At 35.5% G+C, this 23,606-nt stretch overlaps 1 protein-coding gene across 6 annotated transcripts in view; it reads right to left on the bottom strand.

The window, feature by feature from the left end:
• Positions 1–23,606, bottom strand: part of DIAPH2 (diaphanous related formin 2) — a 914,723-nt gene that overhangs the window by 830,228 nt on the left and 60,889 nt on the right. For 5 of the 6 annotated variants that reach the window (XM_063703105.1, XM_063703103.1, XM_063703104.1 and 2 more), the window contains 2 exons: positions 11,279–11,383; positions 6,418–6,438 (listed from right to left, as the gene is read on the bottom strand). In XM_063703105.1, coding sequence (XP_063559175.1) covers positions 6,418–6,438; positions 11,279–11,383 — 126 coding nt within the window. The remainder of the gene's footprint in view (positions 1–6,417; positions 6,439–11,278; positions 11,384–23,606) is intronic. The other variant, XM_055376802.2, reaches the window with a different exon arrangement.

Genomic DNA, 23,606 nt, shown 5'->3' with positions numbered 1-23,606 from the left:
AGCAGGTAAATGTTATTAGAATGATCAGCAACATAGTCTCAGCAGCAATATACAGAGAGTACATTTAAAATGGTAAAAGCAGTAGTTTGAAACAGAGAACCAAATTATAAAATTATACTGCTAATGCTGTAAGAGCTAAATAAATGTTCTTGCATGGTGATACCTTTACTCCTGCTATTGTGATTCTAGTAATTTCTCCCTGATTAACATATCTAACTGAACTCAATCTTCTTTTACTCCAAACTCGGTCTTGTCCCTGACTACTCTATGAATGCTCAAGTCATTTTGGTCACCCATGCTTGAAATTTCAGTCATTATCGATTCATACATCTCTTCTGCCCTTTTAAAATCATTTGCTGAGGCTGGGATATTTTACTTCCACAGTCTCTGTCTCTCATCTATATCCTCCATTTAGTTCCTACTAACCACACTCCAGTTCAGCACCCTTATTACTTAAACTACAGCAACAACCCCCAGCTTGATCTCCTTGCCCTTATATCTAACCTCTCCAATTTCCACTGCTACCTTTCTCTTCCCCAAATACACCTTGGATTTTGTCGTTCCACGGCTCAAACCCTTCCAGGGCTCCTGGCTGGCTATTAAAGTGACAATTCTTCAAAATATCTCTCCTAAAATGACCTGAACTTACCTTTCCAAATTAACAACCCACTAACTATGCTTAACATATGTTTTTAGTCACCCTAACTCTTGGGATTAAACACCCCCATACTTTCCCTTGTTCACCCCACTCCATGCACAGTGACCTCTGCTATTCCTTCAGATACTCCAAGCACACTCCTGCCTCAAGGCCTTCGCACTTGATGTTCTCTCTTCCCTAGATATTTGCATGGCTCTTCCCATTTTCATTCAGGTCTCCTTTCAAATGTCATTTGCCCAAAGAGCTTGCCTATCTAAAATACCACACCCTGATCACTCTCTGCTTTCTCTAATAGCGCTTACCTGTCATTATATTTTATATGTGTCATATTGTCTGTTTCCCCATCTTGAATGTAAGTTCCATGAAGACATTATCTGTATGGTTCATCATTCCAGCACCTAGAATAATGCCTGGCACTAATAAGTACCCAGTAACTTTGTGTTCAAGAAAGGAATGAAACTGAGTCTAGAGAGGTTTACAAGGTCACAGGGAATGAATGAGTAGTGAATCAGGATTCAAACTCAGACTCTTCTGATGCCGAGACAAATGCTTTCCCAAAAAGCCGTTGCTGCTGCCAACTTATTAAATTACCTCTTATTTAAAATTATAAGGTCTGGTCATTACAATGTTTGCTATTTTCCAACTATCATATGTAATCATATCAATTCTTACTTTTTGTCACAGAAGAATGCTTATTTTTCTACCTGTGGATAAATTATTCCTGGCTTGTAGTGAAATAAAATCAATCATTTTAGCTGTTTTCTAAATCTGTTTCATGCATTGTTACTAAATAATAAAAACAATTTATTTTGCTTCACAAAATTCTGCAACAGTTATTTAGAACGAGAAGCCATTGAAAACAGTAATTCAGTTTTATCTCTTCCCTACTCCAAATTCTCTTTGCTATTTCTAGAGATCTACCAGAAAGATATTTTATCATTTCCCATCACAGAGTATCTATACCAAATCCTCAACTATTTTATTAAATCTTTAAAATAATCTTGTCAATATTAACTTGAGATCATATATAATTTTACTTTTTTCCTCAAAGCCCAGCAATAATCCACACCACATAACAAATAGCTTCCAATAAATAGGCAAAACATTCTCCTTCCAGCATCCAGCTGAATCCTTCCCACCATTCTTGACCCAGAATAAATCCCATTTTTCCCTTTAAATCTTCAAATAGCAAACATCTTGAACACTGAACAACAACAAAAAAGGCAGCTCAGTCTTATCTCATTTTACCATGTAGTCTTTATGTTTTATGTCTTTCATATCAAGCATTTTGTAGAATTCAAGACATTTAACAAAAATGTAATTCAGACCTACTATTTGCAAGATTCTTTACATGTTAAATATATTAAACATAAACAATATACTTCAAAAATATCACAAATTTAGTATTATTCTCTTCATTTTATCAATGAAAAGACTGAGATTCAGAGAAGTAAATTATCCAAGGTCACACAGCTAGTATGTGACCTTGGATAGCAGAGACAGAATCTGAAACCAGGTCCATTTGCCTCTAAACCCATGATTGCTACTAAAATTTGCCTTCCTTCATAGAGTCTGTATCGTGGATATACAAAGACTCATAGTATGTGAGACAGTATTATTTAAGGATATAAATTACTACAGGCATAAAGTAAAATAGGAGTATTCTGAAAGCCCTTAAGGAATATATAAAGAAATAGGAACTATAAGATAAAGTTAAGAGTGACTCCCTAAGAGTTAAAAATAAAGTGCTATAGGAGTTCAGATATATTACTGTAGGTGGAAATGAGAGAGCGGATCAAGATCAAGACAGGCTTCATGGAAGAGCTGTGGAGGATGGCTAGAATGTTGACAAAGGAAAGAAAACATTCTATACAAAAAAGATCCCTTGAGCAAAGTCAGAAGCAATACTGCCTGAGGCTAAGGGGGTGGTTTTGTTCAGGTAACAGGCAGTTTCCTAGCTTGACTTTTAAAGTACAATTTATATAGGATAGTGAAAAGTAAAGACTGATGGTAGCTCAAGATCAGGAGGGCCTCAAATGCCTCCATTTCTGCTTCTAATCAACATTGGTTAGACAAACGCAAAACAGGCCCATGCCGACCTCCTAGTTCATTACATATTCCATCTGTCGGATTTCAGTCTAGCTTTCATATCACTCATTTTTGGACCAATGTATGTAATCTCTTGGCAAATGCAATACTTAAAGTGATTATTCTAGAATTTCTTTTTGAAACACCTCTATAAATTTCCTACCTGCCCTTTTTATCAATGAATAAACCTCTCCATCTGTTGAAGATTGAGACCATGATGCAAAAGCCCTTTTGTACCTGGTTTTCACCAGTGATCTTACATATTGTTTTCTTATTCCCTTTAGTTGCAGAAAAAAAAACAAACAAAAAAAATTTCTTCCTTAAGACAACCGTCCCACCTAAACTCTAGAACAAACCCCTAATCATTTCCTCTAGAAGCTAATTCCTATAGTTTCTTCCCTTTATAGCAGGATTTGCAAACTCAAATGTGAGGAGGTCACAGATCAGACAATGGGTATGAAATAGTTTACATTGTGGATCAAAACACGTACCTCATTATACTGTTTTTCAAAACACTCTGGGAAATATATATATATATGTGTGTGTATATATATATATATATATATATATATATATATACACTACATATAGCCTGCTGGCCTGCCATTTTACTATATTGCATCTTCAGGTCCTATCTTTATTCTGTTTACCTGTCTGTCTTCCCCGTTAGACCTAGTTTCTTGAACACAGAAGCTGTGTACATTGTGGAAAAAGAACATATAAATGATTTATTATAATAAAATATGTTAAATATAACAGTAGCGCTATAAACATGGTGCTATGGGAAGGAAGGAGTTACCTAGGACAGCTTCTTCTAAGACTGACAGGAAGCTTAATCTTGATGGATATTTAGGAGCTTGGCGGACACACTAAAGAAGAAAACGGCATTCCAGCTCAAAAAAATAGAACATGTTTGACTTAAAGGTATTAAAGAATAAGGCATGAAGGAATTGCCAAGTGTTCCTATGCAGATAGAAGACAGGTACCAGTAAGAATGACGCTGGAGATGAAACTAGAGAAGCAGGCAGGGATGAGATCACAAAGGACAACAGGGAGCCATTTGAATGTTTTGAGGAGGGAAATATACTAGTCTCTCTTTATCCACAGGAGGTATGCCCCAAGACACCCAGTGGATGCCTAAAACTGTGGATAGTTTTGAAACTCTAAATATAGTATGCTTTTTCCTATGCATATAAACCTATAACACTTAATTTATAAATTAGGCACAGTAAGAAATTAACAATAGCTAATAAAATAGAAAAATTATAACAATATACGATAATAGAATTATGTGGACCGGACGTGGTGGCTCACGCCTGTAATCCCAGCACTTTAAGAGGCCAGGGCAGGCGGATCGCTTGAGCTCAGGACTTTGAGACCAGCCTGGGCAACATGGCAAAACCCCATCTCTACAAAAAAATACAAAAATTAGCTGGGCATGGTGGTGCACACCTGTAGTCCCAGCTATTCTGGAGGCTAAGGTGGGAGGATGGCTTGAGCCCGGGAGATCAAGGATGCAGTGAGCCAAGATCATGCCACTGCACTCCAGCCTGGGCAACAGAGTGAGACCCTTTCTCAAAAAAAAAAAAAAAAAAAAACATGTGAATATGGTCTCTCTCTCTCAAAATGTATTATTGTGCTGCACCTCAGGTAACTGAAACAGAAAATGAAACCACAGATAAGAGGGTACTGCTGGAGCAAGATATCTGGTAACAGTGTAGAATATGCATGGGTGGGTGAGAGACTGAAGACAAGAAGACTGCTTGGTAGGCTACAGCAATCACAGGGGTGTTAAATGATGACAATCTGAACTAAGGAAGTAACAGTGTGGGTAATTAGGGGAGAGAGTTGGTACCAAGACTAGAAATACAGGCTGCTTCCAGCCCTTATTAAAATAAGCTAAAAATCTCTTATCTCCCCAAACTCGTTATTTAACCCCACCTAGCCTCAAAGTGGGGATTTTAATACAAGTCCTCACTGAATCACTCAAAAATCTCCTAGGTAGCTTCCCGAATAAGTCTCTCTATCAGAATCCAGTACTTCTTAAAGTGTGAAGTATACTTCTCAGACTACCTTAACAGAATCTCTGGAGGTGCTAGATAAAAATGCAAATTTCTTGGCCATATCCCAGGCCACCTGAATCACAATCTTCCTGGAGCAGGACAAAATTTGCATTTTCATGTACTTTCCAGTTTGAGAACCATTAGCCTAATCCAGCCTATCCACCTATCGAATTTATTTTTCTTAAACACTGCTTCCATCATGTTACCTCCTTGCTCAAACTAATTTATAATTTGCCGCCTGGACTTCAAGACCATCCTTCAACTTGATTTTTTACTCTTTCCAATATACATTCTTTGTTTCAACAAAGTCAACCTCATCTCTCACTTCCTTCTTCTCTGCCTCCACACACATGGTTTGGTTCTCTTCAGGCCTTTGCATTTAATATTACTTCCAGAATCTGAGAGCTTCTCCACAGTCTCTCCTCCCTAGCCAAACCCCAGCCATCATAACTAATTATTCCCTGAAAGCCCAATTTAAGTGCAGAAATTTACACAGATTTTTCTCTAATTACTCCAACCTTACTTCTCTCTCCTACTTATGAATTCCTATTACATTTATAGTCAGCATGCATAATTTAAGGTTTGATTATTTCAACACATATCAACTAGGTCCTATCTCATTCTTATTTTCCAGTCATCAGTGCACCTAGAATAATTCTTGGCATATAATAAGCACTAAATAAATATTCGATTTTGAAAATTATCCTGAAAGGATGATGGCTTTTCCCCCTAGATGTCTCGTGAATTTAAAAAAAAAAAAGAAGAGTAAGGTAATGAAAAGAAGGAATCAATTTTTAAAAGCAAAATGAACAAATAAATTCACTATTCTAGATACCTCAGTACTCGGTGATGTTAAAGATAATGTTTCCTACCACCCTGTTCTCTAGGGAGTGCTTAGTCATGAAAATAAGGTAATTACAAACAGCTCTCAATCACAGTACGGGCCACTTTGGGTGTGTTATATAATAGTGTATCATGTAATTATAGCACTGAAATATAGTGCCTTGAATATAAAACCTTTAAATGACAGCCACGGAAAGAACCTTAAAAGATAATTTCAGCTAATCATTTCAATTTATCCATTTAATAATTGAGCCCCAGAGAAATTACATGACTTGCCCAAAGTAGCAAAAGCTGATTAGTAGCATCCAACAAAGACAAGCACCCAGGCCTCCCGACTGCATGGAAAGGGTTGTTTTCATTACTCTATGTGCTCAGTCATACTGAAATCAAAGTGACATATTTTAATAAGAATTCCTGTTAGCATAAACCAACATTTTAGGATTCTCCTCCTGATAAATTGAGGTAAAACATACAATTTCATCAGAATCATAAAGACTGACACAGGCATAATTCCAAAAAAAAAAAAAGGTGAAAACTTCTAAGATAAAATATACAAGCATATTCTAGTTCTAAAACATCTCCCAAAAACCACAGAAAAAATACTTGTCCAGGCTAAATTCTAATCACCTGATCATAATATTCGTCTCACTGCTTTGGTAAAATATATACCAAAAGAACCAAACATATAAAATACTACAAGCAAAAATCACAATTTACAAAACCACAAATTCATATCTAAGGGTAAAACACATCTTTTGTACTCACCGTAACTTTACTTCCAACTATCTGCATGCAGTGGTCAACGAAGAGTGGTTATGGTGTAAAAAAAAACAAACAGCAACAATATTAGTAGTCAGAAGCTTTTCACAGAGGTTAAGTGTTTAGTAAATTAGTAAATAGCTAACCCTATTTATATTTTCGATACTTTAGATATACAGGCTAAAATAGATACATCAATATTAATTTCTACTATGTTTCAAAAATGTGTAAAGTCTACAGAATAAGGATTCTCAAATAAGTGATAATTACTATTTGAGGATTTTTTTAATGTACTATAATGGGCTTCTCATATAGTATAATCTAAATATCAAGTTATGCAATGTTAAGTGTAATCAGGCATCAGATTTTTTTACCAGCTCATAGTCCCTGAAAAAATTATCAATAGAAATTTTGTTTTTTCCAATATTGCCTTTTTTTTCTTTCCTTCTTATGGCAGGTATACTATCAAGGTTGAAATAGTACACCTTCTTATGGCAGGTATACTATTAAGGTATTTTAGTATATAAATGTTACATTTAAAGTCATGCATTAAGTTCAGAAGTAAATTTTAGGTTGAAAACAAATATTTTTTATTGTTATAAATTTAAGGTGTATAATACTGTTTTATATTATACTTGAAAATTATAAAAAAGATAGATTACTTATTATTCTAGTTTTCTAGGTAATCCTAGCATTTCTATTATAAGATCAGAATTTTCTACATAACGTGAAGACAAAGAAGCATTTTACATCTAAACATGCACATGTTCAGAAGGAGGAAATAGTTCAAAAATTGCAGCTCCAACTGAGCTTTCCTAATGGATAAGTGATAAAAGAATTTCTGAGAGGCAGAATTGTGTTTAAGAAAGCAGGAAGTAAACTCATAGTCCTAAACATAATTTTATCCAAAAATCCAAATATAAATCAAATCACTGTTATCAGATTCCCACACTTGAATATCAAGCAGTGTCCAAAAAACAGCTAAGCCACAATACAAAACCATTAATCCGATAGCAGTTATTATCAAAATGTGTTCTATTTTTCAGCTAGTGCTTTAAAAATAAAAATCAAATTTAACTGAAACCCCAGTAAGAATCCTATGTTGAAAAGGATATCATAAAATACAAAAAGATAATGACAGTTTCCAAGTAAATTATTTCAGAAGAATCCATGAATCTCAGAATAGAGAAGCAGCTTTCTTAAATATTCATTCAGTAGACTATTTACAAGCAGTGATTATTTAGTTGAATAAAAGCCTCTTTGGTGCCATTAACAGTCTTCTGAATTAAAAGATACGCTATTGACCTCAATTATTTCCTCCCACCAAAAAGACAGAGGTCGTATTTGTCCCTTGTTTATTTAGCACAGACATGAGACTAACAAAAGAATGTGAGCCTGCGTTAACAATTAAAGCAGGTCTATACTCAGTGAAACAACCAGAATATGGCCCATTTAATGATTCATTTGCGTTGCAAAATAACTGCAATTAGCTAAAGCACAAACGGCAATAGATAAGATTTAGTACCCAACAGAAGCTAAGAGAAAATATTTTGGCCATGTCTGGGTTCAACTGTTTGATCATATCCAGATCATACCTGGAAAAGACCTGAAAGAGTATCTGATAATGACAAAAGCAAAACCATAATACATGTATACATATACACATATAGATACACTGCAACTTTTAACTACTCATTATACAGGTCAGTCTAACAAATCTGCAGATGTAGCTAGCATCACTATTTTAAATTATTTCCTACTGAGATTAAAAAAAAAAAAAACCAATGCTGCCTCTCAATGGTTCACATGTCTTAAAAAATATAACTTTACATATTTTAAAATTTCAAAGATTATGATTTAAATTCAAAATAAACCAATCCCTTAACATTCTAGGAATGACACTGGCATTTGACAAACTAACGTTGGGACTTCGGTGAATAACTTTTCCTCATAAATGTCTATATGTGCTGTTAAGTGCCCGTTGAGATCCCCTCTAAATTACCAACATATTGTTTCAGGATTACCAATCGGTAGGACAACTTTTGCAATATTAACAAAGCTTGGTTTTCCATTTTCTGAAAACATATGCTGGTGTTTTGAAAATATAGACTCTTACAGGTTATTTGTGGTCAAATTATCTACATATTCCTATTACCCTATGTCAGATCCATAACCACGCTTCCTACAATGAACAATGGAGGATAAAATGCAGAAAGAAGGTTCTTCTCCATCCCTCTATTTAAAGTTCATTCATCATGGACAGAGTTATTCAAACTTTTTCCTTTAACATTCACACAATTTAACATTCTCTATTATGGGACTTCAAGAAGAAAAAACTAAGCAATAGTTTTTATTATTATCTTATGGTTTCCTTTATAGTCTCCTTTTCCATGCTAATTTTAGCAAAGTTAATTATACGACAAAAGACTCTTGTTTGCTTTAGAAACGAGTTTTGACCACATATTGGTGTATAGCTTCATTTTACTTTTATGTCCTTACTCAAGAACCCAGGAGCATGATAGACATTTCTATCTAAAATCTGGTTTTAGATCCCATACAAAATGATTAATGCAGGTGTTAAACGGGGAAAATGTATGATTTACGTTTAAATTTAACTACAATTCTCACATGCTTAACATGTGACTATAAAACATTTCTCCACCAGGGACTCTAGCTCTTAACTTTGCTACCTCAAGATGAAAGCTGTGACTAACTAGAAAGCATTTTCATAAAGTAGTGGTAACTATCATGTCTACTCTAAATGCAAACTTTAGTGTTGTGATAATGAAAAGGTAAAAAGGTTAGATTATTGTTTGTCACTGAAGGCCAACCCTCTCACCTTCAAAAGGAAATTACATAACTAATTTTTGTGGTTTTAATGATATAAAACATAGTACTAATTAACGTCTTTCCAAGATGAGAAAGCTTCAAAAATGCTTGTCAACAGGCTTTCTTCCATCATAGTATCTGGCCCACGAAAAATATTAGCAAAAATATGTATAATCCTGGAAATCTTATCAGAGTGCTGTGCATATTTCAGGTGCTCATATGTACACTGAATGAAACAAATAAGGGCCCTTAAGTAGTTCTGATTTTGAGGCTAATGCCTTAAACATAGAATTTTCATGTCTTTTGAGGAACATTGAATTTCCATCTTTTGAATAATGCAATTCAAGTGAGCTCATCTAATATTTATCCAATTTTTTGCATTTTAATCTGAAAAATCAGTATATAACTTGAAGTGTGCATTTCTTTGGTCACTTGAAGAGGAAATAATATGAGAATAAATGAAAACAAGTTCTGCACAGAAATCATGTAATACTCAAAAGGTCAAGGAATAAGAGTTTCATATAATCATTATATTCAGTCCCACTTACACAAACAACAACAAATGAGCCAGAGACTCTAACAAAATCTTATCATTAAAACCACCACATGATTATTCATATGTTATTATCTGTACTTTGCACTCAGATTCAGTCATATAGATTTACTAGTGTATCAGCCTTTAAGTGTTTGAAAAATAACATTGAATGTACATCCTGCATTTCCTAAAGCATTTTATGGTGAACAATAACTTGAGTGCAAAAATGAGAAGAGATTCATCAGAATTTCAAAGTAAAACCCTATGCATCACCTAATTCTATTGAAAATGACGCTCATGGCAAATTTCACTTATCACTTGAAACATATTTCTGCCCTTGGATACCAGAAGCAAATTAAAAAACATGCTGTTGCTCTGCTATGGCAGAGCTGCAATGTGTTATGTTTAAATAGTTCAGCATTCAGATTTAGCTTGTTTCAAGTACAATATAGAATCAATACAATCGTAGAATTCACGGCAAAATGCATTAGTAATTGCCACTGGAATTGCTCTACTGAAATAGCATTAATAGGATAGCCAAATAACTTTAGAATATATTTTTTCAATGAAGACTTGTTTTCTGCAATGGTCAACTTATGAAATTTAAAACACATGACCTAAATAGTGTACGTGTGTACACACATATGTATACACACAAAATATCACTGTGTGTGTATACATATATATACACACATATACACACATACAGTGATTTTATGAACTCTAGGTATTAAAAGCTTTTTCTTTACAGAAATGTAAAAGATGCATTTTGCTATTCCAAAAATACAATTTTTTCTTACCAAAAAAAAAAAAAATCAAAGCTTAAGACTATATTTGGAAGTGCATTAGGAAGTGAACAGAGCCAAATACTCCACTAAAACACAAAGTTTCCTAATAATAACAAGTCCTTTCAATGAACTTTACTTTCAAGTCTTGGGACTCACAAACAGATTTGATTAAAGCTCCTATTAGGTGACATCCTTTACATTAAATGAAGCTATACAATAGCAATTATGGGGCAGCTTAGTTTGCATCATATAAAATTATGAAAAAAGCTAACTGCGAATTAAAAAATACGGCTAAAAGTTTCATGCAAGTAGACACCAGACATGTAGCTTCAATGTAAACTTAAGCTGTGACTATACTAAGTTGTACCTTCTTCAAAATCCGAAATTTTCATCTAACAAACCACATTTTGGCGGAATATCTGCAAAATGCAGTCGATTTTTAGTATGTACACAAAAGCTCAGGACTGGATTGGATTACCTCAGAGCTTTGTATCCTTCGTCTTGCTTGTAATAATGGAAACGTCCCATTTCTAATGATGAATAGTTTAAAAATATATATTTAATACTAAATGTGTAACATATATAAATTGTCTTCTGAACAGTCTATATGAGTACAATGAGGTAATCTGAAGAGCTGAGGTTTGTTTATTTTTAAGCAAAATGATGCTAAGCTCATTGCTCATTCTGTTGGAGCTAGAAAAATCTCCCTACTTACAGATTTGGCAGTGGCAGAAATATACTGGACAACCATCTCACGTTTGGTGGTAAAGTCTTTGTTTCGTAAAGGAGCTTTTTTCTCTTCGTTAAGGTTCATGTCCTCCTGTAAGAGATAACATTTACTGTGAGCATTGATAAATTTCCACTTAAGAGCTTCAAAAGTGATTAGTAAACATTAATAATTTCTATGTCTTAAAATACTAATTCATGTGGTGACTAATGTCAAAAATCCTTTTTTGGGATACTTCGCTATTATTTTTCACTCTAGATACCACAGTTTTGTGTAAATTGTACCATGTATTCATGGTTCACATCTCTACCTAGCCAACTACTGAGCAGAAAGAAAAAAATATTTTTAAAACTATTCCACAGAATAAATTGGCAGTTTATAACATAGATATACATGGTATCTATGCTAACAAAGCTCTTTATTTATGTTGATAGCAAATACACACACAAAATGCTGTTTGGCATATGCTCCCTTAGGATCATTATTACCTGGGAAAGCAAATACAATTTGCAAATTGTCAGGGTCTATATATCTATAATATGTCACTGAAGAAAGTTCACAAGAAGTTGTTGGATTTGGAAAAGAAAAAAAAGCAGAAACAGCGGTATTGCAGTAATAAATGTCACTCATTAGAAGGAAAAGTATTCAGTTACAAGAACACATTGTTTTGAGGTTCAATAAACTTTAATTCAGTTGGAAATCTACCTTTATTTTGTGATATATACACTTATAACACTTTGATTAGACAAATTGTTTTTCTTCATTTTGAAATTCATGGTAATCCTTGTGACATATGAAGACACCCTTGACAGGGTCACAAAACCAAGTTGGAAATGGCTGTGCCTCAAAATGCAACACCAAATGAAAAGTCAATCTATAGAATAGCTGAAAATGGTTACAAATCATATGTCTGATATAGATGTGTACCCAGATATACAAAGAACTTTTACAACTAAATAATAAAAAGACAAGAGTCCAGTAACAAATGAGCAAAACACTTGAATAGGCATTTTCCTAAAGAAGATATACAGGCCAGGCACGGTGGCTCACACCTGTAATCCCAGCACTTTGGGAGGCCAAGGCGGGTGGATCACGAGGTCAGGAGATCGAGACCATCCCGGCTAACACGGTGAAACCCCATCTCTACTAAAAATACAAAAAATTAGCTGGGCGTGGTGGCGGGTGCCTGTAGTCCCAGCTACTCGGGAAGCTGAGGCAGGAGAATGGCGTAAACCCAGGAGGCAGAGCTTGCAGTGAGCTGAGATCACACCACTGCACTCCAGCCTGGGTGACAGAGCAAGACTCCATCTCAAAAAAAAAAAAAAAAAAGATATACAAATGGCCAATAAGCACAGGAAAAGATATTCAACATCATTAATCTGTAGAGAAATGCGAATCAAAACCACAATGAGATACTACTTCATTTCTACTAGGATAGCTAGAAAAAAAGAGGAAAATAATAAATGTTGACAACGAATTGAAAAAATTGGAACCTTCACACATTGCTGGTGGGAAAGAGAAATGATACAACCACTTTGGAAAACAGTCTGGCAGTTCCTCCAAAAGTTAAACAGATTTATCTACCATATGACCCAGCTTACATACCTAAGCAAAATGAAAACATATGTCCATACAAAAACTTGCACACGAATGTTCATAGCAGCATTATTGATAATAGCCAAGGAGTAGAAACAATCCAAACATCCATCAATTGATGAATGGATAAACAAAATGTGGCATATCATACAATGAAATATTACTCAGCTCTAAAAAGGAATGAAGTGCTGATACATGCTATAACCTGGATGAATCTTGAAATCACATTATGCTAAGTGAAAGAAGCATTATAAAAGACCATATATTCTATGATTCTATTCATATTAAATGTCCCAAATAGGCAAATTTATAGGGACAAAAAATAAATTAGAGGTTGCCAGGGCCAGGGGAGAAGAGGAGGGAGTTTGGATTCTGACTGATTATGGGTATGGTGTTTCTTTATGGGGTGATAACAACTGTTCTCAAAGTTGTTGTGCTAGTTTCACACTCTTTGAATATACAAAAAAAAACCCATTATGAATTTGGCCATGCACAGTGGCTCACGCCTATAATCCTAGCAATCTGGGAGGCCCAAGAAGGAGGATCACTTGGGCCCAGGAGTTTGAGACCAGCCTGGGCAACATAGCAAGACCTCGCTTCTACAAAAACTTTTAAAAAATTACCTGGACATGGTGGTGTGCACCAGCAGTCCCAGCTACTTGGGAGGCTGAGGCAGGAGGGTCACTTGAGACCAGGAGGTGGAGGTTGCAGTGAGCTGTGTTCCTGTCACTGCACTCCAGCCTGGAAATCTGAGCAAGACCCTGTCTCCAAAAAAAAAAAAAGGAAGGAAGAAAGAAAAAGCAAAAAAAAGAGCACATTGTAAAAGGGTGAATTTTATGGTATGTGAATCATATCTAAATTTTTTAAGAAAAAAAATCAGTATTTTTATCACTTTAGTCTTACAGAAATTCTGAGCATTCTATTTTTTTTTGATAAAGTAAACTAATTGGCGAAGAACAGTATCAATGTTATTTTATTTTATTTTACTTTTCGAGATGGAGTTTCCCTCTGTCGCCCAGGCTGGAGTGCAGTGGCGCGATCTCGGCTCACTGCAAGCTCCGCCTCCCAGGTTCAAGTGATTCTCCTCCCTCAGCCTCCCGAGTAGCTGGGACTACAGGCGCCCGCCACCATGCCCAGCTAATTTTTTGTATTTTTAGTAGAGACAGGGTTTCACTGCATTAGCCAGGATGATCTCGATCTCCTGATCTCATGATCCGCCCACCTCGACCTCCCAAAGTGCTGGGATTACAGGTGTGAGCCACCACGCCTGGCATCAAAGTTATTTTAAAGATGCATATATGAGAATGTGGAAGACAATCCTCAAAAGTAGACAAATTGCATCTATCTATTGAATAGTAACTTTGTTGACAGCAAAAATCTATATTTGCAACCACTGCAGCAACTCCTATGATGATTCATTCATAGTCAATACCTATAAATTTTGTGTATATATACATGACCTCTCTTCCTAATTACCTGGATCACTGTCCCTATCCCCACTTTTCTATCTAATGTTATTTCTCATTTGGATATTTTACTTGTTAATGACTTACTAGAAGGCAGAAGACATCTTTTTAATCTCTCTCTCATAGGCTCTGGCATTGTTGAATCACAGTAGAATCACAGAAACCAGGTTGGACAGCACTTATAATGTGGTCCACAGATGCTCATCTATGTTCTGTATCTATTTCCTTTTTTTTTTTTTTTTTTTGAGGCGGAGACTTGCTCTGTTGCCCAGGCTGGAGTGCAGTGGCCTGATCTCAGCTCACTGCAACCTCCGCTTCCCAAGTTCAAGCGATTCTCCTGCCTCAGCCTCCCAAGTAGCTGGGATTACAGGCACGCACCACCACACCCAGCTAATTTTTTTGTATTTTTAGAGACAGAGTTTCGCCGCGTTGGCTGGGGTGGTCTCAAACTCCTGGCCTCAAGTGATCCACCCGCCTCGGCCTCCCAAAGTGCTGGAATTACAAGCGTGAGCCACCACACCCAGCATATGTATCTATTTCAACTGACAGTGTACTCCCTACCTCCTCAGACAGCCCCACTCATCTTAGGGTAGTTTAATTTTTGCCAAATTTTTCCTTCAATGATTGGACATGAAATATGTACAACAAAATAATGTGTGTTAAGGTGGGTGGCATGACCTTTTTTCTTCTCTTTTAAAATTCTGAATCACTTATTTACTGAACACATACTACACACCAGAAACTATGCTAGGCTGTCTAATCTGGTAGACTGTTTTTATACTCAAATTACATATTATTTATAAAGCACTTAGAACAATGCCTGATACTTAGTAAATGCTATATATGTTTGTTGAATAAATAATTTATGGTCCAGTAGTAACAAATAATTCTAACTGAGGCATGTATCAGATTCTTTGGAAACACAGGGCAGATGGAAAAGTCAGAGAAGTCTTCACCAGGTTGTGGGTCTCAAAGGATGAAAAAAATCTGACTGGAAGGAAGGAGACTGGTCAGGAAACTCTAGTGGTCATGTGTCATTTTTTGCGCTCAACATCACTTGAACATACCCTCTACAATTTAATACATCCTCACATTGTCAGTCCCACCTGACAAAGGTAGAATCCATAAAAACTACATTTGTCAGTCTCCCTTTTAACTAGAGTGCAGGCATGTGGCTTAGTCTCCACCAATAAAATGCATGCATAGGAGGTGTAGATTTAGAAGTGAACTATGTGAGGAAGCAGGCCACAAATAGGCCATCCATTTTGCTGATGTAGGTGGCAACAGAGGTGATGTTGTTACAGAACTGATGGCATTAACTGTGTCTTTTTCATTAAGACATTTTGATCAAATAGTTCTGGGATAAGAGCTCCTTAATTGGAACTGTATTTCAGTTGTGTGGTTCTGGAAGTTAGTCCTATAATGTTATCTAGAGCCTGTTTCTGCAACTCTGTTAATTCAAGAACTACCTAATATCCTCTAAAATTATATTCTATTTAAACCTGCCAGAGTGGATTTTTCTTATGTTCAATAATTTGGGCTGAAGTAATTTAAGTGACTAGAGATAAGAGTCAAACTAAGAAGAAAAGTCAGATCGGACAGAAGGAAATTAATTCAAGAGCCACATAAATGTTATTTGAAGACCACATTCCTTCTTTCAGGCTAAAGTACTCAACTTATCTTCATGTAACATGGGTTGGTGTCCACATCTCTCTCTCTCTCAAATACTCTGTGGTTTAACAAAAATGCAAGGTAGGAAAGAATGTCCACCTCCCTCACCTTGAAATACTTACACCTCTGTTAATTCACCCTCTTGATTTTATTATCTTACTGGCCAAGTACATCATTCTGCTGACTCATATTGTTTTTGTTTTCATCAAAATCCCTATGTTCTGCCCACATATGCTGGGCTATGTCTCTATTGCCTAAAAAAATTCTGGTTAAATTTCAGTCTCCTATAAACGTGGTTATCATCAATCCGCAACCTCCAAGTAGAATCAACTCTGGAACAGTGACAAGACTAAGTGTCTGTATTTGTATACTTCACAGCCTGGCCTAAGAGTGTGGTGGCGTCACCTTTGGCAGTCTCTAGGTAGGGAGTTTCTCTGCTTCCAGTGACATTTCTACATTACCGTGTACCCATTCAGTTTTTAATGGCACACACTGCTGATATCACGCCATCACAGAATTATTTTGTAGGGAGGCAGGCAGGACAATAAGAGCAATATAAGATTATACACCTCAGAGGAATGTTGTCAAGACTGGGTGTGATCACGCATGACAAGCCTGGTGTATATTAACCAGCTTTCAAAGAATGCTAGCTATTAGCGTTATCACCTCCCAACCTCAGCCTTTTAACCGCTTTTCATCTTACCCCTTATGTTTTAATAATGTTAGGTTGTTTGTAGTTTTGCTACATAAACTGTGTTGTTACACACTCATTATTTTGCTCATGATGCTGTTCTCCCTGCCTGAAATGTGGTCATCTTTACCATCCTCTCCATCTGTTAATGCCCATCCTTGCCCCCTCCAAATTCACATCTGGCTATTATACTTCAAGACTGTGCTCAACCACTAATTTTTCAGGAAGACTTCTCCTAAAGCACCTGATTTGAAAATAATTACCCTTATCCTAGTCTTCCACATTAATTCCTTATGTGTCACTTACATTGAAATTATGTGATAAATCTATCTCTTCTAAACTTGAAGCTGAAAATAGGAACTTACTTATCTTTGTACTCCTAGCAAAGAGCATAATTCCTGGAATGCAGTAAACATTCAATAAATATTTGTTGAACCAATGTGATATTTAAGACCTTTTCTTTAAATATATTAACTTGCTTTAGAATCAGCAACAGTTTTTTATACTTATAAATTTGCTGCATAGGTTGATTGGAAATGAGTATCATTCATGTGAAAAGACCATAATGACTCATTTTATTCTATAGAAATAAGATACATTCTATTAATTAGGCAGCTAACACTTCCAAATCATTAACTCCAGATCCATAATACAATAATAAAGCTAAATAGAGCAATATTCATAATTCAATATTAACTCTAAACAGTGTAATTGAATATGAAACTATTTCTAAACATACTGATTTCTTATGGTATTCAAAACAAAAGCAAGCTTTTAGCATGTTTAACATTTGATATATCTATAATACATGAGAAAAAATGTAGTATTTTGTGATTTTAAAAAACACTGTTTGAAGTCTAGTTGACCATTCATAATGTTATTTTTATTATTTTTTCTTTATTATTATTATTTTTTTTTTTTTTGAGACAGAGTCTCGCTCTTCCACCCAGGCTGGAGTGCAGTGTCGAGATCTAGGCTCACTGCAAGCTCTGCCTCCCGGGTTCACACCATTCTCCTGCCTCAGCCTCCCGAGTAGCTGGGACTACAGGCGCCCACCACCACGCTCGGCTAATTTTTTGTATTTTTAGGAGAGACTGGGTTTCACCGTGTTAGCCAGGATGGTCTCGATCTCCTGACCTCGTGATCCGCCTGCCTCGGCCTCCCAAAGTGCTGGAATTACAGACTTGAGCCACCGCGCCCAGCCTATAATGTTTTTAAAGCCACATTTGTAAATACTAAACCATTTTTTTATGCTTCTCATATGCCATGATACAATTTCCTATTATAGACAAATTCCTTCACTTCAGCAAACATTATATTCTTAAAGTTATTACTGAGAAGCCATATAAGAATAGGATCAAATGAGAAGGTCAAAAGTTGAACCAGCTGCCTATTCATTCATTTGTATTCTCATTCATTCATTCTTCAATTCTCAGTCATTCGTCATTTTTCTCCACAATAATTAGAATGTTATACTCAAATCCAGTACCTTAGTGATACTTTGTAAACTTAATGATATGTGTTTAGAAGCTTCTCATGAATTTTCTTTAATAACAACTGACAAAAGGTACCATGGCATTAGAGAAACACTTGGTAAAAGCAGCTGAAACAATCCATGCAAAACAACATGGCAGGAAGCTGAAGTACATTTCTTTGTCAGCAAATACTGACGTATCAGAAGACACGTATAGATCATTACTGAAAATTTGCTAAAGCAAGTATTTAAGCAATTAGTGTAGGAGGTTTACTATACAGTTGGATAAAAATATAACCTTTTTAAAAACATCTCACCTTATAGTATTTGCTAGATTGTTTCTATAATGACATATATAAACTACTTTTCTTTGAGTCACCAATAGAACAATTTAACAGAGAAAACACATAACCAAAATAAATGATTTATTTAATAAAAAGAGGTTTTGTGGAAAAACTATGAGGGAAGGATTCCTGAGTCAGGTAAACCCACACGTAAAATTCAAGGCCATTGCAAGAAGTTGAAACTGAAGTATACAGAATACTACAGAGTCAAGAAGATTGTTCTTCTTTAAATAAAAGCAAGATATTTCAAATACAATAAAATATTTACAATATTTTGAAATGAAATAGGAAGTTAACATGAAAACCAGAGATATTTCTGGTTATTTCAAGATAAAGTATTTTAAAACTGTCGAAATTAGCCAGGCACAGTGTCATGCCTGTAATCCCAGCACTTTGGGAGGCCAAGGCGAGCGGATCACCTGAGGTCAGGAGTTTGAGACCAGCCTGGCCGACATGGCAAAACCCCATCTCTACTAAAAATACAAAAATTAGCCAGGCATAGGAGGCTGAGGCAAGAGAATCACTTGAACCCAGGAGGCAAAGGGTGCAGTGAGCAGAGATCACGCAGCTGCACTCCAGCCTGGGTGACAGAGTGAGTTTCCATCTCAAAAAAAAAAAAAAAAAAAAAAAACTTGAAATATAGCATGAGTTAGGCATTTTTCATTTACAAAAAGTGAAGAAATTCCTTGACGTTTTAACAATTAGTAAGAAAGTAACTCCTTTTCAAACCTACTTTACTGGAAAAGCCACACAGACAGACCCAGCTTCCAAGTCAGTCCCAACAGACTCAACTTCCAAGTCAGTCCCCTTCACCCTTGCTTGAATTACTTCCTCTTTCTTCCTGGTGTTAGATGTACTGTCTGGAACAGGCATGAGTACACAAACATAAGGATGAGGGTCTACACATTAATAATGTAGAAGAAAAAATGGAAAGAGCCCATCTTCCCAATGGCACTTGTTGAAGACCCATTTATTAAAGTCCAATTTAAACCCATTTATTTAGAAATATAAAAATGCAACACTCCAGATTACTTGCAAGAATAACTGGCTGTCATCAAGTAAGACAGGAATTTACTAGTCATGGTTCAGCAGGAAATCTTTGCTTGATTCATGGATTGGTCTGATAAAAGTTAATACTACAATTTAGTAAGTTGCTAATGGTGCACTTGTTCGATTTGGACCTACAAATCTTTGTCAGATTTATGTTTCAATTATGAGAGAAATTAAACCAAATATCAAAATAAAATGAACTTGGAGCTAAACTTTCTAATTACCGCCTATTTTTAAGCAAGACATTAAAAAAATGACATAGTGACACTGTTCTCACTGAAAAGTTATTAATCATGACAGCAAAGACTTTTGTATGATTAAGAAATAAACTAATTTTAAATCATTTTAAAATCTTGTTCATGTTTTTCTCATTTTTACTGTGTATACTTTATAATGTACATATTAATATTAGTACATACATGCATGTATATAATGTTTAAAATATATTAGGGCTACTTACTCAAACATATATATATATATATGTATATATTTTTTTTTTTCTGATGGGGTAGGAAATAAAAGGTTTAGAGACTCTTGGACTAGTCCAGAGGTTGGCAAACTTTTTCTGTAAATTGCCAGACAGTAAATATTTTAGGTTTTTCAGACTATATAATCTTTGTCTCAACTACTCAACTCTACTGTAACACAAAGGAGCTATAGACAATACATAAACAAATGGGCGTGGATACATTCAGCAAAACTTTATTTGTGGACACTGAAATTCATATAACTTTCATGTGCCCTGAAACAGTCTTTTTTGGGTAACAATTTAAAAATATAAAACCATTCTTAGTTAGCAGGATATACAAAATAAAAACCTTGTGGCAGGGACAGTACCTTTGACATCTTTATGTCTGCTGTACCTAACAAAGTATCTGGCATTCAGTAGAGAGTTGTCAAACTTCACCATGACACAGATATTTGTCTTTTCTTTTTCTTTTATAACTCCACCTTATGTTCCAGTATATCACCCTTGCCAGAACATAAGCTCCTTGATGGTAGGGATTTTCTTTAAGTTGTTCACTGCTCTCTTCTCAGACCTTAAAACAGTATTGGGCATATGGAAGGCATGGGACTTTGACGAACTAAACTGTTCAAATTTTGAGAACATTTATGCCAAAAAATAAAGACGGATAATTCAGAAGTAACACTGGGTTTCACAGTGTATTTAGGTGGTGTTCTCTGCTTCCATCCTGAGCCCCTACACAGGGCTAAGTTCCCACAGTAGCCTATTCACAGCTATCCTAGTGCTATGGAAATAATTTATGTACTTTTCTCCCTGAGTAAACACTGAGCTCTCTGAGGGTAAGGGAGGTGTTGCATTCATCTTTACACTTCCAACATGTAGCATCCTACCTGGCACATTGCACATATGAATAAATAGTTGCTTAAATACACTCATGCAAATAAATACTAGTAGAATCCTTCAAAACAGAAGAAATATTTTTGAAAGCATTTCTCTGTACAAATCAAGAACAGAGCCAAGTTTTAAAAAAATCCTGCTCGGCAATAAAATTAAAAATTGACCCAGATTTAGTTACCTTTTAGATCTGTTTACTGGGTAAGTTTTGCTCCTCTTTTATAAGCTCGTCATAGGAGTTTTATAAGAAAATAAAACATGTTGTCTAGAAATACTTCTGGCATTATCTCCGTCATGCTATGGAGTAAGGATATTGAAAATATAAATATAACCTATGGATATTATGCTGTCTAGACAATTTCTGAGATTCTAATCATTTCTGACAACTATTTCCATGGCTTATTATAGATTTTAAGACCTAGTTTACCAATAATTTATTTTGTGCTACCTTAAACTATTAATTAAAATTACTTATTCTGAGGGCATGAAAAGATTCATCCAAGCTAACTAACTTCTAAAAGACTAGGGTTGGGTGAGAAAGAAACCCATAATAGCAGTCAGTGGAGAACAAGGATGCTTGGGTTAATGTACAACACCTGGTGTTCAAGCACAATTATTCTCTCTAAATTAATGAAAGGGAAAAGTGAGAGAACAAAAATTAAAAGGTTTGGGATTACTTATGAGAGTTCTAGCAGATGGAATAATTTAGTATTTATTGCATATAACTACTATCATTAAATTATGACAAAAATGCAAAGTATATTAATATAAATTGCTGAGTAGAAAAGAGTGTAAAACATCAAATTTGCATGTATAATCATATATTAAACATTACCTTTAACAAATTAGGTTGAAATGAAATATGGCTAGAGGTTAATCATAAATCATTACTAGCCTCATCTTTTGCATAAGACAAACTATTTAATTACCTATATCAGAACACAGTCCTTATTGACGTATCTATATGTTGCCAATGCAACCTGAACCTCCACTTGGGAGTTCCTTGTGCTGCTAATAGAAATCAAATTCCAACATGAACTCCCAAGAAATTTCTATGGGTTTACTTTTTTAATCTTAAAATGAAAATCTCCCCTCTCCCAACACCCCTCTCCCCAAAAAGAACTCTAATTGCATAATTCAGTCTAGATGAAAACACTATTAAGCATTTAACAGTCCCTAAGCAGTATACTCAATGTACAAAAACCAGATCAGTTATTCTCAGTAAGCTCAAAGGTTATGACACCTTAAAATGTTGAAGAGTTACTCAATTACAGCATTATTAATTTCCTTACATTTAAAGTGGAATTGAGGAGATATTTCATCCAATCCTAATTAGAGGCAATATAAAATGCTTCTGATCAATATGAGAAGAGTTACGAATATGAACCGCTTTAGTTCAGTCATCTTTAAAAGTCACTAAATATAGGCTGGGTACAGTGTAACCCCCAGCACTTTGGGAGGCCAAGTCAGTAGCACTGCTTGAGCCCAGGAGTTCGAGATCAGCCTGGGCAAAATAGCAAGACCCACATCTCTACAAAACAATTAAGCAGGCATGGTGGCACATGCATACAGTCTCAGCTACTCAGGATGCTGAGGTGGGAGGATTGTGTGATCCCAGAAGGTCAAGGCCACAGTGAGCCATGATCACACCACTGCACTACAGCCTAATGGACACAGCAAGACTCCATCTCAAACAAACAAACAAACAAAAAACCAAAAGAAAAAAAAAGCTACCAATAATAATAACATGGAAGGAGTATTGTTTTCATCCTATTACCTTTACCCACTTGTGGAAGATTTGAAAACATGACTCTGGGTATGGGAGGGAGACAAGAATCTTAAAGAGCAAGTGTGATTTACCCCATGCAGGTAATTTTAACAATCTTATAAAAGCAGTGGTTTTAATTCTTGAAAACTTTAGTAAAAGAACCACTTCTCAATTTTCAGTTAGTAGTTGGTAACCATACTCTAAACACAAAATTCACTTTTACAAACTATGAAAGACACTCTCTTAATAAAGAGCTTATATTCTATAAAATAAACAATCATCAAGAAATTTCAAAGCCAGGTGCCGTGGCTCATACCTATAATCCCAGCACTTTGGAGGCCAAGGCAGGAGGATGTCTTGAGCCTAGGAGTTCGAGGCCAGCTTGGGCAACATGGCAAAACCTCATCTCCACAAAAAATAAACAAAAAAATCACGTTTATTTGGCACATGCCTGTAGTCCCAGATACTTGGGAGGCTGAAGTGGGAGGAGGGCTTGAGCCGAGGAGTTTGAGGCTGCTGTGACCCATGATACAACCTGGGCAACAGAGCAAGGTCCTGTCTCTAAACAAAAAAATAAATAAATATTTATTTCAAATTTGGAACTTTAAACTTGCCAGCAATAGCCATTGATACCATTACTTAGAAAGTCCCTTTAAAATTGCATCATTGAATAAGCACAATATGAAAAGTGATGCACCAATGCACAGAATAGATGCCAGAGTCAATGAGACATTAGTAGTCTACTAATACACTAGTAAAACCAGACTACTCAGATCTTTCAGTTAACTGGACTCATTTCACAATTTTTCTTAGCTATGAAGAATCAAGTGATTTGTGAAATGATCTATTAGTAATTAAGTAAAAACCGCTACCTTTTTTTAGAAAAAACATATCCT

This window comes from Gorilla gorilla, chromosome X, assembly GCF_029281585.2.
Source record: "Gorilla gorilla gorilla isolate KB3781 chromosome X, NHGRI_mGorGor1-v2.1_pri, whole genome shotgun sequence".
Classification (NCBI taxonomy): domain Eukaryota; kingdom Metazoa; phylum Chordata; class Mammalia; order Primates; family Hominidae; genus Gorilla; species Gorilla gorilla.
The sequence above is the reverse complement of the archived record's forward strand: the minus strand, read 5'-3'. Positions and strand labels throughout refer to the sequence as shown.